Source organism: Myotis myotis, unplaced genomic scaffold (genome assembly GCF_014108235.1).
Source record: "Myotis myotis isolate mMyoMyo1 unplaced genomic scaffold, mMyoMyo1.p scaffold_m19_p_1, whole genome shotgun sequence".
NCBI lineage: Eukaryota > Metazoa > Chordata > Mammalia > Chiroptera > Vespertilionidae > Myotis > Myotis myotis.
Window position 1 is genome coordinate 59,293,855 of NW_023416313.1, and position 15,839 is coordinate 59,309,693.

The following is a 15,839-nucleotide window of genomic DNA, read 5'->3' on the forward strand; positions in this document are numbered from 1 at the left end:
AGGGGTGAAGAGAAGAGAAACTAACAAAAGAGACTGCATCAGAAAGTAAGCACGTGATGAACCCCTTTAGTCAGAAGCTGGAACTGCAATTAGTAGGCAATAAGGAGCCAGTAAAGGACTGGGAGCTCCTCTAAGTGTGGTCTGAGCACCAGTGGCATCGGGCTCAGTACCTCCAATTAGAAATGGAGACTCTTGGGCTCCGCCTCAGAGCTGCAGAAGAAGAATATGCATTTCAACAAGACCCCAGGTGATCAGTGTGCACAATGGAGCTTGAAAACGTTTGGTTCGAGCCCCAGCATGGGGAACGATGCTTGTGTGCTCACTAGTCCAAAACATAGTGAAAATATTTACGGTATTATCAATTCATCATTCCTCTAATGAACACTGTTAACATAGTTATGAATGATAAAAACACCATGGATTTATTCTCTAACTAAACTTGAACCCCAGATCCATTACTTGGCATCTTTACTTATATGTGCAATTGACATCTCAAACTGAAGATGTCTAAAATCTCAGACATCTTTCCATCTTCATGTTTTCTTCTCATGCCGACATAGAGCCTTGATTACATGGGCATCAGCGGAAGCAAAGTAATAATAGGGAGGGAATAGCAGAGTCAAGATAGTCTCTTCAATAAATGGTGTTGGGAAAATTGGACAGATACATGCAAGAAAATGAAACTAGGCCACCAGCTTACACCATACACAAAAATAAACTCAAAATGGATAAAGGACTTAAATGTATGACTGGAAAACAAATTCTAGAAGAATCCAAAGGCAACAAAATCTCAGACAAATGCCGAAGCAATTTCTTCACTGATACAGCTCCTAGGGCACTTGAAACTAAAGAGAAAATGAACAAATGGGACTACATCAAAATAAAAAGCTTCTGCACAGCAAAAGAAACCATCAACAAAACAACAAGAAAACCCACTGCATGGGAAAACATATTTGCCAATGTCATATTTGATAAGGGCCTAATCTCCAAAATTTATAGGGAACTCATACAACTTAACAAAAGGAAGATAAATAATCCAATCAAAAAATGGGCAAAGGATCTAAATAGACACCATTCAAAAGAGGGAATTCAGAAAGCCAAGAGACATATGAAAACATGCTCAAAGTCACTAATCATCCGAGAGATGCAAATCAAAACAACAATGAGGTACCATCTCACACCTGCCAGACTGGCTATCATCAACAAATCAACAAACAACAAGTGCTGGAGAGGATGTGGAGAAAAAGGAACACTCGTGCACTGCTGGTGGGAATGCAGACTGGTGCAACCACTAAGGAAGACAGTATGGAGTTTCCTCAAAAAACTAAACGTGGAACTCCCATTTGACCCTGTGATCCCACTTCTAGTAATACATCCCAAGAAACCAGAAACACCAATCAGAAAGGATATATGCACCCATATGTTCATAGCAGCACAATTCACCATAGCTAAGATCTGGAAACAGCCTAAGTGTCCATCAGTAGATGAATGGATTAGAAAACTGTGGTACACCTACACGATGGAATACTATGCTGCTGTAAAAAAGAAGGAACTCTTACCATTTGCAAGGGCATGGATGGAACTGGAGAGCATTATGCTAAGTGAAATAAGCCAGTCAATGAAGGAAAAATACCACATGATCTCACTCATTCATGGATAATAAAGACCATTATAAACTTATGAACAATAATAGATACAGAGGCAGAGCTGCCTCAAACAGATTGTCAAACTGCAGCAGGAAGGCCAGGGAGGGTTGGGGGGCAGGAGGGAGGGGAGTAAGGGATCAACCGAAGGACTTGTATGCATGCATATAAACATAACCAATGGACATAAGACACTGGGGGTTAGGGGAGGCCAGGGGATTGTCAAGGGCGGGGGGAAAAAAAGGACACATATATAATACCCTTTGTAATACTTTAAGCAATAAAAACAAATAATAATAAAGTAAAAAAAAAAATAGGGAGGGAATAGCAACCAGTGTGGCTCAGCGGTTGACCCAGGAACCAAGAGGTTGCTGGTTCAGTTCCAGGTCAGGGCATATGCCTGGGTTCTGGGCTCAATCCCCATTGGGGGGGCGTAAAGGAGGCAGCCAATCAATGATGTTCCTCTCTCATCAATGTTTCTATCTCTCTGTCCCACTCCTTTTCCCTCTCTCTTAAAAACATTTTTTGATAGGTTAACACCGGAGATTGCTGCCTCGAACAACCAATTCAAAAAACAACTAAAAGTCGGAACGGACATCATCCAGAACCACAGAAAGGCTGGCTGAGTGGAAATTCTACAACTAGGAGGAAAGAGAATATCATACCCAGACTCAGAGGAGGCGCAGTGCTGAAGTGAAATACTCAGGTGCGGAGTGCGCCCGGAGTGGGCTGGCGGCGGAGGGCACGGTTGTTGTTTTCAATCGGGAGGGAGTTTCAGACTCTGAGCTCCAGATCCGGGCGAGTCTCTAGGGACCCAGACTCAAACGGGAGAAGCGGGACTGTCTGGCTTCGGTCGGAACTCGAAGGCAGCTTTCTCTCTGAGGTTTGCAGGGGTTGCTGGGACTCTGTGAGGCAGAGCCTACAGGGACGGAACTGAGAGCAGCCATAACTGCTCGCTCCGCCCGCCCTGTTTGATCCCGTGCGACCCGCCCCGCCCAAGCCCTGCACAGAGCCACTTGCCAGATAGCCTCAGGCAAAGGCTAGATTAGCACCTCCCCAGAGGACAGAAGTTTTCCCACTGCAGACACAGCTGACTCTCACAGCCACTTGGCCTGGAGGTCAAATCCCTCCAGTATTAACTACAACAATCAAGGCTTAACTACAACAAGACTGCACACAAAGACACTAGGGGGTGCACCAAGAAAGCATAAAAAAAATGCGGAGACAAAGAAACAGGACAAAATTGTCAATGGAAGATATAGAGTTCAGAACCACACTTTTAAGGTCTCTCAAGAACTGTCTAGAAGCTGCCGATAAACTTAATGAGATTTACAAGAAATCTAATGAGACCCTCGATGTTATGATAAAGAACCAACTAGAAATTAAGCATACACGGACTGAAATAAAGAATATTATACAGACTCCCAACAGCAGACCAGAGGAGCGCAAGAATCAAGCCAAAGATTTGAAATGCGAAGAAGCAAAAAACACCCAACTGGAAAAGCAAAATGAAAAAAGAATCCGAAAATACGAAGATAGTGTAAGGAGCTTCTGGGACAGCTTCAAGCGTACCAACATCAGAATTATAGGGGTGCCAGAAGAGAGAGACCAAGATATTGAAAACCTATTTGAAGAAATAATGACAGAAAACTTCCCCCACCTGGTGAAAGAAATAGACTTACAGGTCCAGGAAGCGCAGAGAATCCCAAACAAAAGGAATCCAAAGAGGACCACACCAAGACACATCATAATTAAAATGCCAAGAGCAAAAGACAAAGAGAAAATCCTAAAAGCAGCAAGAGAAAGAAACTCAGTTACCTACAAGGGAATACCCATACGACTGTCAGCTGATTTCTCAACAGAAACTTTGCAGGCCAGAAGGGAATGGCAAGAAATATTCAAAGTGATGAATATCAAGAACCTACAACCAAGATTACTTTACCCAGCAAAGCTATCATTCAGAACTGAAAGTCAGATAAAGAGCTTCACAGATAAGGAAAAGCTAAAGGAGTTCATCACCACCAAACCAATATTATATGAAATGCTGAAAGGTATCCTTTAAGAAGAGGAAGAAGAAGAAAAACTTAAAGATACAAATTATGAACAACAAACATGCATCTATCAACAAGTGAATCTAAGAATCAAGTGAATAAATAATCTGGTGATTATAATAGAATCAGGGACATAGAAAGGGAATGGACTGACTATTCTTGGGGGGGAAAGGGGTGTGGGAGATGCGGGAAGAGACTGGACAAAAATCGTGCACCTATGGATGAGGACAGTGGGTGGGGAGTGAGGGCGGAGGTTGGGGCGGGAACTGGGAGGAGGGGAGTTATGGGGGGAAAAAAGAGGAACAAATGTAATAATCTGAACAATAAAGATTTAATTTAAAAAAAAACATTTTTTTTAATGGGCCTGGGAGAGGGGAGGTTTGGGGGGATGGTGGGCACAGTACACTGTGTCCTGAAGTGTTTATTATTTTTCATTTCAAAGAATTCACTGGTATGGAACAGGTAACATGACCTAAGGGAGTGTATGGCATGTTCAGACTTGGTGCCTTATGTCAGAACACAGCAATGGGTCATCACCACTGCTCATGGCAGCAGGAGTGCGGGCACGTGTGTGAAGTGATGCTGTGCTGGCCTGTGATCTTTGAACCTTTACCAAATCAGTTTGTTTTCATTAGATTTGTCACACAGTTGTAATCTCTTAAAACTTTTAAAACTTTGAAGGCAGTGTCATGTTCTGAACTATAGCATAAATAAGACTGCTTTGCAACAGGTTTGTTTTTCCTTTCATGCAACTTTTCTACACCTTTTGGAGGGTAAACGTCACCATTCCCATTGCTGAACCAAAGGTTATTATTTTTAAAGGGAAAATTCCTCATTATTTACGTTTGGGTCGGAAAAGGAGGTGACATCTCAAACAGCCACCGGTGTGGATTAAAAGCTGATGTTCTAAAAGCCTGTGCGGAAACCTGCCCTGCTGGCTGCAAACAGGCAGTGGGTATGAGGAAAAAAGGGCCGGGAAACGGGAGACGCCTGGTTCTTCTTGTGAAATGAAATATAAAACCATGGTGTCTGTATGACTGCTGATGCAATTGTTTCTGTAAATCTTTTTTTTTAAGATATATTTTTTTTTTATTGATTTCAGAGAGGAAGGGAGAGGAAGAGAGAAACGGAAACATCAATGATGAGAGAGAATCATTGAGCAGCTGCCTCCTGTATGCCCTCTACTGGGGATGGAGCCTGTAACCTGGGCATGTGCCCTTGACTGGAATCGAACCTGGGACCCTTCAGTCTACAGGGGGATGCTCTATCCACTGAGCCAAACCAGCTAGGGCTGTTTTGGTAAATCTTGTTGTGGCATATACAGTATTGTCATAGGACTAAAGAGAAACACAGGGTTTCCTAATGTCAGTGCTCTGAAAATGTCGACACTGTATATATGAGTATAGTTTGGTTTTTTTGTTTGGGGGTTTGTTTGTTTTTTCAGATTGAAAAATTAAAATAAATCTTACCATATTAAAAAAATGAAAAATAAAACTCTAAAGCTTCCCATGTCACTTAAGGACAGTAAAAGCCAGAGTTCTTATTTTTTTAATCTTCCACCCACTCCATTCCATCTCATGTCCTATTCTAACTGTTAGGGAATGAATTACATCTCCCCAAAATTCATATGTTGAATTTGTAAGCCCCAGTACCTCAAAATGTGACTATATTTGCAGATAGAATCTTTTGTTGTTGTTGTTAATCCTCACCCGAGAATATTTTTCCATTGATTTTTGGAGAGAGTGGTAGGGAGGCTGAGAAACACAGACAGGGAAACATCAATGTGAGAGACATTGTGTGGTTGCTTCCCACACAAGCCTGCGACCAAGGTACGTGTCCCTGACCAGAATCAAACCAGGACCCTTCAGTCAGCAGGCCAGCGCTCTATCCACTGAGCCAAAGGGCTAGGGCTGCGGATAAAATCTTTAAAGAGGTAACATAGGTTAAAGAAGATCAGATGGGTGGACCTTAATTGATAAATACTAATGTTCTTACAAGAAGAGGAGATGAGACACACCTAGGGAATATGAAGTGAAGACACAGTGAGAATACAGCTACCTACAAGCCGAGGAGAGAGGCCTCCAAAGAAACAATCCTCACAAGACATTGATCTTGGACTTCTGGCCTCCAAAACTGTGAAAAAAACTAATTTCTATTGCTTAAGCCACTCAGTCTGTGATACTATTTTATGGCAGCCTGAGCAAACTACTACACCAACCAACCCCCGACTCCACTTAGGTCACTGGGTTCCATTCCCTCTGGCCTCTTGAGTTCCAAACACATTAGGCATGCTCTCCCCAGGGCCACTGGCTGTTCCCTCCAATGAGAACTCTCTTCCCCAGATCTCCAGATCTCGCTCACAGCTCACATGGCTCATCCTGAGGTCTTCCCTGACCATCCTGCTATGTAATATGCCACCCCCCTCCTCCACCACATCAGCCTTCCCTATATTCTTACACTCTTTTATTTTTCTTGAAACATTTATATTTGCTAATTGATTGTTCCCCTCCAACAAAGAAGGGAGAAATGTTTGTGTGTTGTGCTCATTGCTGATTCCCATGCACTAAGATTCATACCTGGTACAAAGCAGGGCATCAGATGTTGGATGAATGTGAGAACAATGTTCCCATAGCGCTTACCTCTTCAGGAGCAAAAGGACAGCATTAGCTGTGCTTGAGTCTAGGCCAGTTGTGGGCTCATCCAGGAACAAGATGGATGGATTGGTAATAAGCTCCATTCCAATACTAGTCCTTTTTCTTTCTCCTCCAGACACACCACGAATAAACTGAGTTCCAACCTAACACACAAATGTTATCATTATTAACAAAAACAACCACAGGCACTATAGTTCGTTGAGCTGCTAACAAGTGCCAACCCTATAAAAGGCACTTTGTCTCATGTCCTCATATATTCTGAACTGCAGAATCTGAGAGAAGAGGTAGGTTTCTCTTTAATTAAACAAGTAAACTGAGGCTCAGGTCAGAGCTGGTACATGGCTAAGCCAGATATGAAACCCATGCTTCCAACAGTTCTATATGTTCCTTATCAATTAAAATATTTAGTTTTAAGATCAGAAGTTAGAACTTAAAGACATGGCCCTGACATAGTGAAATCACAATCCAAAAAGAAGATAAAAATAGGAAAGGAACAATTGAAAGCATCTATAATTTATTAGTCTTCTGATGCCCCTTTCTTTTTCCCCCACCGAAAAAATCCTCAAGTGGACTCAAAAACTAGGCCTTGGCAGCTAAGTAAGCTCACTTTCTACCATCCACATTACTACTTATAAAATCACCATAAAGCCTCCCAAATTGGCCCAGTCTATACCCTAACACAACACATAATTCCTGACATCCTTTTAGGCAAAGTCAGAAGGCAAAGTCAGAACATTCTACAGGTGACTGGCTCAGTCTTTCAACCAGTCATGTCACTGTGTGTGGTGGGGGAGCAGAAAGGTTTGGGGGGAGGCAGGAGGTAGGAAATAATTCTTATAGTAAAAGTCTCCAAAGAGATAATAATCACATGCTACTCATGCTCTTGATTAGATCCTATAATGACTGAGCCATAAAAAACATTTTGGAAACAATTGAAAAACTGTGAATATATGTAGACTCTATATAGCTAATATTAAAATATTATTAATGCTGTTATATGGTAATGACATTGTAGTAATGTAGACAAATTCCTTTTTTTAAATAAAAAATATTTTAGAGGTGAAAATGATATTTATAACTTTCTTTAAAACACTTTAGAAATAAAAACCTGGAGGAGAACCAAGATGGCAGCGTAAGGTATAGACCTGTGCGTGCTGCCCCCCACAACAACATTGAAACTACCAACTATAAGACAAACAACTATTATTCAGAACCATGGGAAAGCTGGCCCAGTGGAAGTTCTACAACTGGAAGGAAAGAAAGAAGAGCATTGAGACTGAGTAGGATGTGCAGAGGCACCAAGAACAGAGGTACAGAGTCCCGCGCCAGGCGGGCTGCAACTGGACACATGGTTTTTTTCAATTGGAAAGGGTTACAAACTCTCGAATCCACTGAGCTTGTTTGGGGTGGGATTCTGAAGTCCCAGACCCCTACGGGGAGAGGCAGGACAGCCTTGCAGCGGGTCGGAGAGCGAGGGTGGCTTTCTCGTGGAGCTGCTCGCCGGCACTCAGGGATGCGGAGTCATGGAGAGAGACGAGGAGTCTCGGAGACGCCATTGCTGTTTGCTCCACCCTGGTGATTCTGGGAGACCCCGCCCTATTCAATTTACATCCCCACCCAAGCTGTGCCAGTGGCACAAAAGGAACCACCTGCGCTTTTGCAGTCTAGCCCAACAAACTGCAGATTTCAACTCCTTGCATCCATAAGGGACACACTCAAGAAGCAGACTCAGGTTTGGAGGAAGCCGGAGCCGGACCAATCTGGGCTGGCGGCATGGAACCGCTGTTCCAGCAAACGCACAAGCAGGTCCACCAGATCCAGTCTCATATGGGACACCAGGAGACAGCAGACAAGCAGTCTGTGCACTTAGTAGAAAATGAAATTCAAGCAAGCATACCAGATACACAGCCAGCAAGAATGCCTGGAGATTTTGTCCAGCAAGGAGCCACCCAACAAAAGATAGAATGCCAAACTTCATGTTGACCAGTTAAAGTATGATGTCCAGTACCTGCAGACTGCTCTCAGAAACTTCCAGCATTGGCGATATGCAAGGGAGCAGCAGGAGAGACAGCAAGAGGAGCTTCTGACTCGCACCTTCACCCCCAACGTGGGATGTGGCACCCCCTGCAAGGCTGCGACGGCCCCTGTGAGGCTGAGACGGCCCCTGCGGGCTCCGACAGCCCCTGCGAGGCTGTGACGGCCCCTGGGAAGCCGGTGGAACCGCGCAAGCCACCCAGACGGCTTTGTCGACAGCCTGCGAACCAGCACACCGCCCCAAGCACAACTATCACCCAAAGGGTGAGAGCAGCTGTAGTGTTGCTTTCTCCTCACTTTTGGTAGCAAAATCCTCATTTTAAACATAAGAGGACACATTATTTTAAAAAGCCGTTACATGTCTCCATACCCTTTCTGAGTAGAGCGTGAACAAGTTGTGAGAGACCTTTCCGAACACAGGGGCACATCGCGGATGGAAATAGCTACATTTTCCATGTGTATGACCTTTGACATGGCAACAAAAAGCGTACACCTATGGATGAGGACAGTGGGGGGTCGGGGGTAAGGGCAGAGGGTGGGGTGGGAACTGGGTGGAGGGGAGCTATGGGGGAAAAAAATGGGAACAACTATAATAATCTGAACAATAAAGATTTATTTGCTTGAAACTAAGATGGCGGCATAGGTAAACACCGGGAAATTGTCGCCTCACACAACAATTGAAAATTACCACAAAGGACTGAGCAAACATCATCCAGAACAACAGAAAGGCTGGCTGAGTGTAAATTCTACAACTAGAAGGAAAGAAAAGCACGCTGAGAGCCAGAGGCGCTGCGGAGGTGAAGTGCAGAGGTACGGTGGCTCGTGCGCGCGTGCGAGGAAAGGGGGAGGCACCTGAGGACGCGGCTGTCTTTTTGAATCACAAGCTCCCGACTGCTCTGAACTCCGGTTCCGGGAAGTCTCTGGGGACCCAGGTCTCATACGGGGAGAAGCTGGTCTGTCCCGCAGCGGGCGAACTTGAAGGCGGCTTTCCCTCAGAGGTGCTTGCAGCAATTAGCGGGTCACTGAGACCCGCGACTCCGGGCGGAGAATCAGCCATAGCTCCTTGATCCGCCATTTGATTCCCTGAGACCCCGCCCCACCCAGGCTGCGGCAGAGGCTTTTGCATGTGAATGTACCTAACTGCAGCCGAACCAGGCAGACCCGGAACTTCCAAGAGAAGGCCCAAGGCCCCGCATCGGCTTGCATTGCTTCACAGCTGAGCCTCTTCGTGGCTCCTGCTGTGTGGCCTCAGGCAGAGGCTGAATTAGCACCTCCTTAGATCCAGGAGCCACTGTACCCAGTGGTCAGAGTGGGACCATCCAGACTGCAACTCCTCAGATCCATAAGGGACACACTCAGGGAGCAGACTCAGTGAGCACCAAAGCCCCACTGAAGCAAGTCTTGCCCCAGAAGGGTGTCTTCAGCACAGAAGTTCTCCCACTTTAGACACAGCTGATTCTCACAGCCAATTGGCCTGGAGGTCAATTCCTCCCAGTGATTCTACAACAACCAAGGCACCAAGAGTGCACCAAGAGTGTCCACCCCAGGTAACTGGGGAGGCTGAGCTACTGGGCCCTACAGGACACCTGGCGCACAGGGCCACTCTATCAACACAGGGAAGCTGCCAAAATGCGGAGACAAAGAAACAGGTCACAAATGGCAGAAATGGAGGAAAGCAAACGATTGGATATAGAGTTCAAGGCCACGTTTATAAGGTTTTTCAAGAATTTTATGGAAACCGCCGATAAATTTAATGAATCCCTCAATAAGTATAGTGAGACCATGGAGGACATGAAAAAGGACCAACTAGAAATTAAGCATACACTGACTGAAATAAAGAATAATTTACAGAGATCCAGCAGCAGACAAGAGGATCCCAAGAATCAAGTCAAAGATTTGAAATACAAAGAAACAAAAAATACCCAACCGAAAAAGAAAAAAGAAAAGAGATTCCAAAAATATGAAGATAGTGTAAGGAACCTCTGGGACAACTTCAAGCGTACCAACATCAGAATTATAGGGGTACCAGAAGGAGAGAGAGGGCAAGATATTGAAAACCTTTTTGAAGAAATAATGACAGAAAACTTCCCCTACCTGGTGAAAGAAATGGACTTACAAGTCCAGGAAGCGCAGAGAACCCCAAACAAAAGGAATCCAAAGAGGACCACACCAAGACACATCATAATTAAAATGCCAAGAGCAAAAGATAAAGAGAGAATCTTAAAAGCAGCAAGAGAAAGACAGTCAGTTACCTACAAGGGAGTACCCATACGTCTGTCAGCTGATTTCTCAACAGAAACCATGCAGGCCAGAAGAGACTGGCAAGAAATATTCAAAGTGATGAATAGCAAGAACCTGCAACCAAGATTACTTTATCCAGCAAAGCTATCATTCAGAATAGAAGGTCAGATAAAGAGCTTCATGGATAAGAAAAAGCTAAAGGAGTTCATCACCACCAAACCAGCATTATATGAAATGCTGAAAGGTATTCTTTAAGAAGAGGAAGAAGAAAAAGGAACTCTTACCATTTGCCACAGCATGGATGGAACTGGAGAGCGGATAAATACCACAGGATCTCACTCATTTGTGGAATATAATGAACAACATAAGCTGATGAACAAGGACTGATCCAGAGACGGAGAGGCATTGATTGGACTGTCGGGACTTGGAGGGAAGGTAGGGGAGGGTGGGGGTAAGGGGGAAAGGTCAACCAAAGGACTTATATGCAAGCATATAGGCCTAACCAATGGACATGGACAATGGGGGGGTGAGGGCATGAGCGGGGGTGGGGGGGTGGGGGGTAGAGGGTAACGTGGGGACAAGGACACATATGTAATATCTTAATCAATAAAAAATATATTAAAAAAAAAGATTTATTTAATAAAAAAAAAGAAAACCTAAAAAAAAAAAAAGAAATAAACACCTGAAGCTATCTATATACTAATAAAAGGGTAATATGCTAATTAGACAGGGAGACCTTCTGGACATCCTTCTGGACAAAGCCATGGTGGTGGGGCCGAGGCAGAGGCAGTTAGGGACGATCAGGCCAGGAGGGGAGGGCAGTTGGAGGCAATCAGGCCAGCAGAGGGGGTGCAATAGGGGGTGAGCAGGCCAGCAGGGGGGGCCAGTTGGGGGCAAGCAGGCCGGCAGGGGGGTCAGTTGAGGGTGAGCAGGCCAGTAGGCAGAGTGGTTAGGGGCAATCAGGCAGGTAGGCAGGTAAGTGGTTAGGAGCCAGTGGTCCCGGATTGTGAGAGGGATGTCCCAGATTGGACAGGGTGCAGGCTGGGCTGAGGGATACCCCCCCCACCCCCGTGCACTGGGCCACTAGTTATTGAATAACATGTTAACTAGGAAATCTAGGTGAATGTTACCAGTAATCATACCATTGTATTAATTATGCTACAATCATGTCATTACTATAGGAATCAGACCATTCTCTCTACATTTCTCTTATGATTAAAATTTTATAACAGGTACAAGAGGCCTGGCGCATGGAATTCGTGCATGGGTATGGTCCCTAGGGCTGGCCTGGGATCAGGGCCATCTTCCCTGGCTGCCCGCAGCTGGCCCTGCCCTCCACTGCCACCCATCCTCGTTCTCCATCGGTGACCGGTACCTGACAGCTGGGGGAAGGGACTGAGACATCGGTTGTTCCCACTGCTCGCTGGCCCCGTCCCTGCCTCAGGTTTGCGCTCTGTGTGAGGGGCTACCAGCGGGGTGGGGGCCTTGGCCTGGCACTCCCCACGTCCCCTGCCATCCACCCCCGGTTCCCCGTTTGACATCAGGCGATCAGATTCTGCCAGTCAGGGAAAGGGACCGAGAGGTGGTCAGTGCGCCTCATTGTGACTGGTCCAGCAATCATTCCACTGTTAGGGTCAATTTTCATATTACCCTTTTATTATATAGGATAACATTTTTAATGATTCTTTCAGTCAATTACATAAACATGTTCTATGAAGTCAACAACTGCCTTCAGCTTATTTTCCCTAGAAATACATGCAAAGAAGTCAGGTGATGATCACTAGAGGTAAAGACAGGAAAGCACCTTAGTGGAAAGAGAGAATCAAATGAACAGAGCCCCAACAAAGAGAGCCCAACCACTCATAACATGAAAATAAGTGGTACATGGGAGCAGCTCAGACTTATTCTTCCAAAATGCACTTGACATAGAAGATTGAAAGCATCAGATGAAGCAGCAGCCAACGGAATACCCCACCTTCATGTCCTCGAAGGAAGGGATAGTGCAGAGGGATTAAACTAGAACCATAACAGCTGAAAAGCTCATCTTCACCCAAAGCTTTGATGTCTTCCAGCAAATCTTCCATGTCTACTCATCAACTGTAAATCATTCCCTCACTCATCTCATTCCTCCTTCCTGATCCTGCACAACCCACACAGGGAGCTACTTTTGTCTCTCTCGCCCACAGCTGTTATCTATAAAATCCAAGAGAGCCCAGCACACGTCAGTGTGCAAGTAACCCTGGCAGAAGGGAGGGACAGTGGAAGAGAGCGGGGAGGGATGGGAGACAAAGTGCCCTTAGAAAGGCTTTAGGAAAACAAGTTGGCTGCTACACAAATTAGAAATAAATACTAATGTGACTGAAAATAATGTTGGAGGCCCAATTATAGCAAAGTGAAACATATATGTCATTTATGAATTCCAGAAAAAAATAGTTATTTATGTATTCCAGAAATATAGCTAGGATTGTAGTCATGTATGAATTTTTAGTCATTTATGAATTTTTGTCATTCATGAATTCCAGAAACATAGCTCCAAAGCAATACAACAAAGTCCCTAGAGGAAGAATAGCTAAAAAAGGGAAGAGAAAACAAAAAAATAAAAGTTAGTAAAGAGACACTGAATGAGACAGGACTTACACAGTTAGTGAGGGGGAGGAGCAAGCACTGTCATCACAGGGAAGGGACATGTAGTCTTTGCAAGAATACTTTTACATACCAGCCCACAGGGCCATACTTCACCCCCAGGATTCAATCATTTTTTAATTTTTTTCCTGGTTAAGTTTCACCTTCATATTATGTAACTATTCATTTTTATCATTGTTTTTAGAAAGGAGCCGCTTTGACCACACACATTATAGGAAACTTCTGGGTAAGGGTCCTATTTGCTGGCAATGACCCCATCAGTTGTGTCCTCATTACCTTGGAATCTGCCACTTTAGCCAGACCTAACTCTTGAATGACCATGTTTATCCGTTCATTCTTTTCATGACTCTTCATAGTTGATGGAAGGCGAAGAGCTGCTGAGAACTGTAAATTTTCTCTCACTGTCAGAGTTCCCATCACAACATCATCCTGAAGGCAAAATGGCATTTTAAAAAGACAAATCAGGTCTTTTCTAGTAAATTCAGTCTTCAGTATATACAACTTAATCCACAAAAATAACATAGCCAAGGGAAAGTTCTAGCTAGTGATGAACTTTAATTATACAAATTATACCAATAACTCCATATTCAGATAGCTGCAAACCCTGATGGAAGAATTCTCATTTCTATCTGTACACCCAAAGAGAACACAGGCAATTATGATTACTACTGTCAGACATTTCCAGACTGCTTCATACAAGGCTTTGACAAAACATCTCTCTAAGCTAGGGCAGGGAGAGAGGGGAAGGTAGGGAAAAAAGTCAAACAGTAGCATCTTTTGGGAACATGATAACTAGAACTGTTATCATTTTGTTAGCAGGGTCATATTCTAGATTCTCCCTGCCTTTTCATTTAACATTACTGTACATCTTAAGGGAGATTATGAGAAGATGGTATAAGGAAAGTTGGTTTTATGCCCAGGTTATGTGATCAATGGGAGGCACGCTGCACTATCAGCCAAAGAACTTGACCACATCAAACCGGAGATATCTAAAATGCAAATCAATGCATACTTACTTGTATCACATAACCTGAGATACATTTGAAATTGGCAGGTCGAGGTGCTCCATTTATCAAAACATCTCCAGATAATCCCTGTGGATCTTTCCTTGCAGCTAAGATATCTAACAACCTATAAAAGGATATATATGGTATGTTTTTTCTCCAACACAAGTTATATCTCTCAGCTACTCTTGAATGCAAATTCTGTTCAAATTAAAAAATTAACTGATCAAGAAAATCTATGGTTCAACTCTAATTACACATCTATTTTTTAAATTCTCAAGTTCCTTTTTCACTCTATGCTACAATAAGGTCCAAAAAATGTGAAAACAAAGCACTGCTGGCTGATCCAGCACAGACCTCCCCAACAGCCCTCCAAGCTGCCTGACCTTTGGGTCCCAACACAGGCGATGTGCTCCTTTAGCCAAGACTCACTCCACTTACGATTCTGCTCCACCTCCCCACTTTCAATTCCACCCGCTTCCTTTTCCTCCCATTAGCTCCCATCATACCTGACACCTATATGCCAATCACCTCTCATGTCCTCTCAGTAAACCTGACCTAATAAGACACAGCTGGCATAAGTGCATGTGAGCCACAGTGCCTACACCCAGACTAGACATGCAGCAAATATTCAACTAATGCCTGCCCTCGTAAAAGTGATCTGTAAAAGCACATTAAAAATGCAAAGGGAACGCTTCCTGATACTCTGTTATACTCACGAAGATTTGCCTCCACCTGTGGGTCCCAGAATGGCGTTGAGGCCAGGTCTCATGATCCCACTGCAAATGCAGAAACAGACTGATTTACTGGTTCACTTTAAAACTAGTTCTACTGCCCTAGCAGGTTTGGCTCAGTGCATAGAGCATCAGCCTGTGGACTGAGGGACCTGGGTTCGATTCTGATCAAGGGCACTTACCTTGGCTGCAGGCTCGATCCCTGGCCCTGGTTAGGGCAGGTGTGGGAAGCAACCAATTGATGTGTTTCTCTCACATCAATGTTTCTCTCTGTGTGTCTCTCCCACTCCTTTCCACTCTCTCTAAAAATCAATGGAAAAATATCCTCAGGTGAGGATTAAAACAAAACAAAACTATTTCTTCTAATTTAGGGTCTGCATTTAATACACTCAATGAACACTGATGAAATTAGACAGAAAATAAGCACAAAACAACCTTTAACGGGGGGAAAAAAAGGAAATGTCAAATAGAAGTCTAGTATACAAAGAATGTCATCACTAGTCAGCACCTATAGAAAAAATGACTCAGGTCCCTCTAAATTCACTTCAGTTATTTTCTAAACCACTTATATTTTTGGGGAAGGGACACACAAACTTTCAAGGTTCCTTGAAGTAAAAGATTCTGGTAGAACATCTGTTAACATTTACTTCTCTTGGAGCAACTAAGATGGCGGCATAGGTAAACACCGGGAAATTATCGCCTCACACAACAATTGAAAATTACCGCAAAGGTCTGGGCAAACATCATCCAGAACAACAGGAAGGCTGGCTGAGTGTAAAGTCCACAACTAGAAGGAAAGAAAAGCACGCTGAGAGCCAGAGGCGCTGCGGAGGTG

The 15,839-nt window shown here is 44.1% G+C and overlaps 1 protein-coding gene across 3 annotated transcripts in view; it reads right to left on the minus strand.

Annotated features, from left to right (window-relative positions):
* ABCG2 (ATP binding cassette subfamily G member 2 (Junior blood group)) overlaps window positions 1-15,074 on the minus strand; it is a 140,417-nt gene extending 125,343 nt beyond the window's left edge. For 2 of the 3 annotated variants that reach the window (XM_036339321.1, XM_036339314.1), the window contains exons 1-4: window positions 14,990-15,074; window positions 14,283-14,397; window positions 13,543-13,695; window positions 6,334-6,491 (exon numbers count right to left, since the gene is read on the minus strand). In XM_036339321.1, coding sequence (XP_036195214.1) covers window positions 6,334-6,491; window positions 13,543-13,695; window positions 14,283-14,397; window positions 14,990-15,042 — 479 coding nt within the window. In that variant the 5' untranslated portion in view covers window positions 15,043-15,074. Of the gene's footprint in view, window positions 1-6,333; window positions 6,492-13,542; window positions 13,696-14,282; window positions 14,398-14,989 lie in introns of those variants that run through there. The other variant, XM_036339336.1, reaches the window with a different exon arrangement.
* Window positions 15,075-15,839: the final 765 nt, after the last annotated feature.